The following is a 9,090-nucleotide window of genomic DNA, read 5'->3' on the forward strand; positions in this document are numbered from 1 at the left end:
ATCACCAAAGGATTTTTAGTATCTTACTACTAGTAGGACAGCTTTACTCCTCCTCCATGATCTTCTCTCTTCTTTCCTTTTAATGATGATCGGCTCTGTTCGTTGGTTGGACCGACCTGACGATGCCCGGGACCATGAGATGCCATGCTGAAGCAGACACCCATTAGTTAGTTATCAGAATCACTGGCCCTTCATTGTCTAGTGGATGCATCATCGTGGAGCACAAGCCTGGATTAATATTATGCTAGCAGTATCTGGGTGTGAATACATTGATCCTGACCTTGTTCACGATCTGGAGCATATGTGATGGGTAATAGCACAAGGCACTAGCAGAAGCAATTCAACATCCACAGTGAAATTCAGCAGTAAATATTCTCTCATACCAAGCACGTTTAGCAGTCTCAGTCTCATGATGATTTTACTCTTAACAAGTGAGCAAAGGGCGGAACCATCACTAATGATTTGGGTGTGGTGTGGGCAAACGACCCACAGTTCCATTCTCCCTGCTCTACTTTATTCCTCATCTCATCCTTTGGGTGAGAACATTACAGGCTCACTCATAACAACTCTAGGGGGAAGAAAAATAAACGAGAAATAATGATCCGAACATAGACCCTGAGGAGGGCGTTGCATTGCATGTGCCGCCTCTCACCCAAGGAGCAACAGGTTAACTTAGGAAGTGGGAGAGGGGAAGGATCTCTATGAACAAAACTTGGGCACCAACTCTGCCATGGATCCGCCGGTCAGTCAAAGCTCGACGACCGACTCCATCTTCCCTGTAGGTACTCTTCCAGGGACGTGTTTGCCGTGATGAAGTCGTTGCTGCTCACCGAGGCGGAGTCGTCGTCCACGTCAAAGGCGAGATTGATGTACGACTGGATGTTGGTGTTGTTCTCCGGCGGTGGCGCGAGCGTGACGACGTCGTCTTCGTCGCCATCGCTCTCGTACGATAAACCAACATGAGATCTAGCCCACTTGAGAATGTCATTGTCGCCGTCAAGTAGCTTCAAAACCTGATGTTTACAGATGGAAGCTTGTAAGATGCGAGTACAAAGGAAATACGCATTACGCAACATGATAAATGGCACTATCCATATGCATCACACACGAAATCTCACCACTGCGATATGAGGACGGTGTTGAGGTGTCGGTCTGATGCAGAGCGAAGCGGCAAGTGTCATCCTCTCAATTTCATCGGCATGGCCTTCGGTAGGCAGGCTAGGATCTGCCAGTTGCGTGAGCTTTCCTCCTTGGATGATAGAATTCGCCTATACAACACAAACAACCAAATTCTCTGTTAAAACTACAGGAAGGAACCATTCTTTACAATAGATCAAGCAAATTTTTATTTTCAAACAAACAAGCAGCATGTGACGTTGCATAGGGATGATGCACTTACCCACATAACTAGGCTCTCCTGGCCTTTCGGACAACCAGTGCACAGCGGTTTCCTGCCTGAGACGAGTTCAAGAAGAACAACACCAAAAGCGAAAACATCGATTTTGTCGTTCACCTTGCCATGCATGAAGTATTCAGGAGCCAAGTACCTGGGGTAAGGTATGTATACATACATCAGTAAAGCAAATGTTGCAGCAGAGCATAAAAAAGGCAAAGCTAGCGTGCACATGATCAGCTAACTAACCCAAAAGTTCCTGCTACATCATTGCATGTGATCTGGGGTGTTGCATCAGCGGCCCAAAGCGCAAGGCCAAAGTCTGATAACTGCATCACACAAACGTAGATATCTTGATTCAGCTAATTTGATGCCGCACAAGAACTGAAGCATGTTGTGGAACAGGGTGATATGTTTACCTTTGGCTCAAAATCCTCTGAGACGAGGATATTTGACGACTTGACATCCCTATGGATCACTGGGCGACTGTTGCCGTTACCATGGAGATAATCCAGTGCATGAGCAACACCTACCGCCACATTGAACCTCTCGGTCCAACCAAACATGCTTTTACATTCTTTCTCGCCTACATCACGTTAACAATAAGATGAGTTTTTTCATGGAAACAGCACAGAGAGAAAACAGGTGACACAAGCTATGGAACATACCATGCAGTATTTCTTCTAGGCTGCCTCTTTGCAAGTATTCATATACCAATAGAAGATCATTGTTCTTGAAGGAGAAGCCAGTGATGGATATGACGTTCTTGTGAACGACGGAGCTGACAATCTCGATCTCTGATGTGAACTCCTTCAGTACCTCATCGGAATACTTCAGGATCTTCACTGCCAACTCCTTGCCATTTGTCAAACAACCTTTATAGACTTGGCTCGTGCCACCTTGTCCAATTATACACTCTGCACAAACAAACACCTAATGGCTAAACATAACATGTCTAGGGAAATGGGAATAATAGAAATTAATATGATATACATACCAGATGAAAAATTAGAAGTGATATCTGCAAGCTCATTGTAACTGTACGAAGAATACAGGGATAAGAATTTCTCTTTGAGTGAGATCAGCTCCTCTGGAATTTCTTTATCCAATTCCTCAATCACAACAGAAGTGCCACCTGAATTGCTTCTGGAGGGGATAACTACCCTATCACGCAAGATACGACTGACACTGTTGGTTGAGTCTGGTCTCGTGGTTCTGTGTTCAACATGGACCGGCGAAACAGCTGAATACCTGCTCGGAAGCCGCATTGCCCACTGCACCACAGACATCTTGGGCTTGTCAGACAACGCATCCTGTCGGTTGGGCAATAACTTCTTCCTTAGGAATGGCCAGCCAGTTGCTACTTCTGGTGATTCACGTCGGCAAACCTTAACTGGAACCAATGCTAGTGAAACTTCCTTTGGCGAGGTGTGAGACCTCATTGGCATGGTGACAGCCCGAGAAATGGACCTGTTATCCTTTATACATTCGTCCTGAGATCTCTCTCCTATCAGGGAAGTCAAAAGCTTGCGGTAACTCCTCCTTGGAGTCTCGGCTGCATTCCAGTTACAGAGTTAAGCATACTCATGTCAACCACAGACAGAGAAATGAACAAATGCAAGTGATATTGTTGATTGACTTACGTGCGCTAGTGCTATTGAATGGTTCTTCGTGTGCTGCAGCTCTTTGGTAAATAATCTTGCCATTGTTCACAGCAAGAACCGAGCAACTCGTGGGAACTCTCTTTGCACAGTACTTGGCAACTGAAGTGGAGGAGGATCTGATATATATTTGAAAAGAAACAAGGACACTAATATGAGGAACAAACGAATTTGGACCAATTTAACAACAAGGAGTGGAGAATGTGCCAGATTCAGTACCCAAAGGACCGAGAATTCTTCGCGACACCGAGGATGAGATGTGCAGCACCACATGAAGCCGCCTCTTTAACCAGAGTTTTCCGGATAGACGATCCTGCGCAGACCTTGAGCTCCAAATTGATCTGCCGAAGGTAAGTGGAACAACAAAGCGATGAGAATTTTGAGGAGGAAAAACTTTTAAAAGAGAGAGAGTTAATTTTGAGGCAAATTCCCGGTGGTAGGATCAAAGGACTACAAAGTCCTGGTCCCTCGACTTGACAAGCAGTGGCAGTAAAAATTAAATGGTTGGGGGTGAAAATTAAGAGCTGCCAAAATTTCAAGCCACCAAAACTGAATGAAAACACAAGGGTTGGACCACCCGGTAAGCTATTGTCAGCATCAAATGGTACGGAAGAGGTGGAAAGTTTTAAGTTTGAGCTAAAATCGGATGGACCAGCAAATTAATGACGGGTCAAATTGGGAGCTCTCCGTGACGGAAAAGGCAAGTGCTTGGATGAACCGCAGCCATTGAATAGGAATCCGGAAGTTACTCTCGCGAATAATAATAAAGTAGTGGTAACAAAAAATAGAGAGCGTTTTGGGAAGCACGGAGGGACGGACCTGCTTGAGGTTGCAGAAGCCGTCGTAAACGGCGAGCACCGTCGCGAGCGAATCCGCGGCCTTCCTCCTCTCCTCCAGCCCAGCCCCTCCTGCGCCTGCTGAATGAAAAGGCAGGAAAAGGAGGAGATTAATCTCATGACAAGACCGAAGGAAAATTTTCGCGACCACGGAACTCGAACTTGGTAAAAACCGACGGCGAGGAAATTAGAGACACGGGTGACCGGCGGCGCTGGGCCGTGGAGAGGGGAGGGACGCACCGGCGGCGACGTGGAGGGCGACGACGCGGTCGCCGGCATTGGCGACCTTGACGAGCGCCCACGTAAGGAGCTCGCGGCTGGCGGCGTCCCACCTGATCCCGACCGCCACCGTCCTCCCGCTAGCTCCGGCCGCCTCCGGCGGCGCCTCGGACGGCGGGCGGTGCCGGCGCGGCGTCGCGGCATCGGAGCGCTGGCGCGCGCCGTCGGGGACGAGGAGCCTCATGGCGGGCGGCGTCACGCTCCCTTCCGCCTCCGGCCGCTGCTTTTCGATTCGCGTTCCACTTGACTTGCCGCGGAGGACAGCGAGGGATGGGGAGAGAGAGAGAGAGAGAGAGAGAGGAGCGTTGCGTTGTATCGGGGGGCGCGTGGGAGTGTGGGGAGGACGACGATCCCATGGGGAGGGGGCCCTGCGTTTTATGCGGCTTTGTATTGGAGTATATTTTTGTTTGCTGGGCCTTCGCGGTTAAGTAGAGGACAATCTTAACGGCGCTTAGAGACATGCTTAGTTGGTCACTATATTTCCGAACTGAGGTATTTATACCTCGAAAAAATAGCGATTTACTATAACTGCTCCTTATAAATCCATGCCAGTTTATGATGTCTACTCCCCCATCGTTAAAAGAGTGTACTTCCAACAGTCAAATTTTTTTTACGTTTGACCGTATTACACAATAATAAACCAACATTCACGTCATCAAATTACATTAGATTCATGATAAGATATATTTTCGTCATATACTTATTTGGTTTCACAAGCATTGATATATTTTTGCACAAACTCGGTCAAACTTTAAGATAGTTTGACCCTCCAACAAAGTTCTTTCAAGGACGGAGGGAGTACTATGAATACACGCGAAATTGAAATTTTAGTTGGCTAAAGGATAAAATAGACATTTTATTAGTATTTTTTTGCGGGGTATAATTGGGCAATGTCCATGAAAAATATGTTAACTAATTTTTTTGGAGGCTTTGTTCATGTTGCCTTGTCTGTGGATGGTTCCTTTTTGATTGAGAGTTGGGCGGCGGCGGCAGGCATGATCGTGCAGCGATACGATGGGTCCATCATTTTTTGCAGCTTGTCGCGATTTGTGTTTAACTACAATGACGCCCTGAAGGTTGAAATCCGTGCAATCATGCAGGGGATGGCTTTGGCGCTACAAGCCTACAACACTCTAGCTCATCGTAATTGTCTAATCTGACTCCACGAAGGCCTTATCTTGTATTACTGGCGATGGTCTTATTCGTTCGGCGTATGGTCATCTTGTTGCAGAGATCAAAGCTTTAATGATAGATATGGAGTTTATTCCTCAGAAATTAGTAGGGTACAAAATAGAGTTGTCGATTGTTTGACGAAATATAGTCGTACGGAGTGTATCATGCTATGTGGTTGCATCAAGGACCCCTATGTATCGAGGAACTTTTGCCTCGTGACAGTAACTACAATCATGAAATAAAACTCCCTTTACCCTGCATAAAAAAAACATTGTACATGTGTCAGATGGTTAGGTTCCTTGTGGTGGAACTAGCCCACCAAGGTTCAAGTGCTAAACTTGTCATTGGTGCTCGTATTTTTCTTTTATTATTTCAATCTTTCGGCGATGTTCGTTCGGTGGGAGGAGATGTTACCGTCGACTTCGAGGCGTCTATGGTGACTTCGCCAATCTCAAGATGTTGTGCCAACTCAGTATCTCGAAGGCGCTCGTACGAATAGGATGCGCGTGTGTGCTTTTATAGGGATGAGTGTATGTGAGCTTCTGCGATTGTATTGTGCTAAAAGAATTGAATATGTGTCACGAAACTTAGTAAAAAAATACATGCATAGTAGGAAAATATGAAAAGCAAAAAACATCCAGATTAAGGGAGGACCAGGTCCATGTATTTTTGTTGGTAAAAATAAATAGCATTTATGAGTTGAGCAAACCTTACAAAGTGAGTTGTTGTACAATATTTACTACTGTGCAATTCACTTTAAAATAAAATTCACCATGTGAATTTTATGTGGCTACAGATGATCATATTCTAGAATCAAAATTTACAAACATATTTGAACTTGCTTGTTTTTCGTTTAGTATATAACCTTAGGAGAAAATTTATGATCCTTCCACTTACCTCTCGAGAGGTAAGAGGAGAATTCAAATCTAGGGGTCTAGTCGTTAAGGGTAATTTGGCTATACTAATGGCAAGTCTAACAAGTTTGAAAATAATTATAAATGTAAATGTTTGCTCTTTTTCAAGTATAGAGATTTCCATACGCTATGTTTGTTTTCTTTAACTAATTTTAGTTCCATGTAACTTGTAACATATGACATGAATATGAATCTTATTTTAAAATGTGCCTAATTTTTTGCTTTACCACGTGATTGGTTGTACAAGAGATATACTTCATATTTCTTAAAGATATGTTAAATACATAAGCCATTGTTCAGGTAAATTTCTTGTATGCATTACAAACGTTATAAAATAGTTTGTCTCAATTGCATAAGTAATTAGTGATACACATACTTTTTTTTGAAACATTTAATACACATACTTGGTATACTTATGTAGCACCTAAAATTGTTGTTACAACTTTATATACTTATGCATGTGCTTTAATGCCATAATTCACTTCCATGTTTGTATGAGTACAAAAATACATATTAGACCTATACTACCACAGTACTTGTATATTTTTTAAACACAATACTTATACTTGCCACTTGATCGAAAAAGAATTGAATGGTTCATAGTATTAATTTGGGAACATCATAAAAACCTATATGTTTCAATTAGTGTTTTCCGAAAAAAATTGAGGGGAAGTGCTTTCCGATTTTATGGTAGGTTGCTGGTGTCTACTAGCTGCTTTGGAAATTTCGGTTAGAATCGGATGAACCTCGGGGCGGGGGTGTCACACATGGGAAGATGCCTCACCCCACCCATATGCACGATATTACACTGTCTTGTTCCGTTGTTAATGGCTCTGTCTGTTGTGTGTGGCTTCGTACCCTGACCCTGAGTGACTGCGCGCAGTATGGCGCTGACTTTGGCGAGCATGTGATGTCTCCATGTTCGATGACATGAGAGTCAGGATGCCTGCATGCATGTGCGCCCGCCAAGGGTAAAAATGAAAAGAAAAAAAACATTTACAGAAACCAAACTTACTCTGGGTTGAATCCAAATTCACTAGCACTGGACTTGAATCCTGGCCCCTTATTTGTTCCGTACGTCCAGGTCTCTCGTGGAACGCGCGCTGACCACTGACCGGACGTGGTCAGGTCATGGACGGTTCAGCATGTTTCCACCCCTCTCCGTCTCGGCAGTTGGCTAGCGCGCCGCGTCGAGGTGTTCAGAATCGATCCGGTCATCACCGGACATTATATCCAGGGCCAGGTTACAAAGACAACTCCAACGCACGACCCAAAGAGGGTTGGCGGCCCCTGCCAGACCGGAGGCGGCGGCGGCGCCTGCCCCACCACCTCCCGTGGCTCCTACTCTGGCTCTGGTGGCCGTGGCGGCGTTGGTGACCATGGCCTGACACCCAACGAGTTGGCCATCTCCGGCGCCGTGGACGACCAGCTCCACCGCTAGCTCACGAGACGCAGGATCCACGTGGCAATGGGAGGCTCCTCCACTACCTCCTCCTTGACGACCATGTCCAGCTCCGGGATGGCCACGTCGCCGGTCGCAGAGAGGGCCAACTGGATTTCGAGGTCCCCCCATTGGCGCTCGTCGTGGGTGTTCATGGAGTCCTCCATGACACGCCCCATGAGCTCAGCCTCCTCCTCCTCGGTCATGGGAGGTGGCGGTGGCTAGGACGGGGACGAACATGGCATTGGCGTGAGGCCGCGCACACGCCTACGCTCGCGCATTTGGGGCGGGCTCTCAGCACGAGCAGGACGCGGTCGACACGGGCTCGGAGGACGGCAAAAAAGGATTGCCGCCGCAGGTCGTGCTCGTCGCGGAGCCACTTATCCCATAGCGTTGAATCAATGGCATACCTGGGGGTGTAGAGCAGATCCGACGGGAGACGGGAGCGGCGACGTTCGATCTCCTCGCGGCAAGCGCGCCCGCTCACCGGCACCGGTAGGATTGGCACCCGATCCACCGAGAGATGCCAATAGTCAGGGAGGTGGGCATCTCCCCACGGTAATGGCGTCGCCATCTCCCAATAACGCTGGCAGATGTCGGCGCCGACGTAGGGCCATCTGCGTTGCGGGGGGCCGGCGGCGCGATGGCAAACACAGGTAGAGCAGGTGGTGCGGGCGGCTCGGACCTGGTGGAGCGGTGGCGACCAGAGGAGGAGTCGGCCTCATGGTCGTGCTTCCCCTTGCCGATCCAATGCCAGCCCATGGCGCCGGTGAAGAGGTGGATGAGAGGGATGGGCCGGCGGCGGCTAGGGTTTGCTAGCTTGTGTCCGGGTCGAGGAGGCAGGCGGGCTCCGCCACGCGTCCCCGAGGCGGACGAGGAGCAAGCGTGTACCCGTCCGTTCGGCGTTCGTGTGGACTGCCGGAAATGGGGCGAGCCGGACACCAAACGGACAAAAAATACGGATGCGGTCGCACATTGGGCCGTGTCATCTATCCGTCTGGGCCCAGACGGACAAATACGGACCGGATGGGGTCGTATGTTTTAGTTGCCCTAATGATCCTCCGTCGCAGTTCAGGTTGTTGGAGTTAAAGGCTGTTTGGTTCTAGGCCTAAGAGTGTCACACTTTGCTACTCCCTCTGTCCGGAAATACTCGTCGGAGAAATGGATGTATCTAGATGTATTTTAGTTCTAGATGCATTCATTTTTATGCATTTCTCCGACAAGTATTTCGGGACGGAGGGAGTACAATGTTGTCAAACTTGCCTCAGCTTAGGAGTTGTTTGGTTCCTAATCACACCTTGCCACACTTTACCACATCTCATTTTAGGCAAATTTGATCAAGTTAGGTGACTGTTTGGTTCTAGCCACACCCAAGGCAAAAAAAAATATGAAC

The 9,090-nt window shown here is 47.4% G+C and overlaps 1 protein-coding gene across 2 annotated transcripts; it reads right to left on the reverse strand.

Annotated features, from left to right (window-relative positions):
- Window positions 1–358: 358 nt before the first annotated feature.
- Window positions 359–4,638, reverse strand: LOC109752032 (protein kinase STUNTED). Of its 2 annotated transcripts, none has more exons than XM_020310900.4 (11): window positions 4,131–4,638; window positions 3,874–3,968; window positions 3,274–3,395; window positions 3,037–3,173; window positions 2,391–2,948; window positions 2,062–2,310; window positions 1,813–1,979; window positions 1,643–1,722; window positions 1,400–1,547; window positions 1,119–1,268; window positions 359–1,013 (listed from the first exon to the last, which is right to left on the reverse strand). In XM_020310900.4, exons 1-11 carry the CDS (start codon window positions 4,351–4,353, stop codon window positions 744–746), a joined length of 2,199 nt encoding a protein of 732 aa, XP_020166489.1. In that variant the 5' UTR covers window positions 4,354–4,638; the 3' UTR covers window positions 359–743. The 2 variants fall into 2 exon arrangements, with proteins under 2 accessions (XP_020166489.1, XP_020166488.1); XM_020310899.4 differs by having other exon boundaries at window positions 3,874–3,971; window positions 4,131–4,520.
- Window positions 4,639–9,090: the final 4,452 nt, after the last annotated feature.

Source organism: Aegilops tauschii, chromosome 4 (assembly GCF_002575655.3).
Source record: "Aegilops tauschii subsp. strangulata cultivar AL8/78 chromosome 4, Aet v6.0, whole genome shotgun sequence".
Taxonomy (NCBI): Eukaryota; Viridiplantae; Streptophyta; class Magnoliopsida; order Poales; family Poaceae; genus Aegilops; species Aegilops tauschii.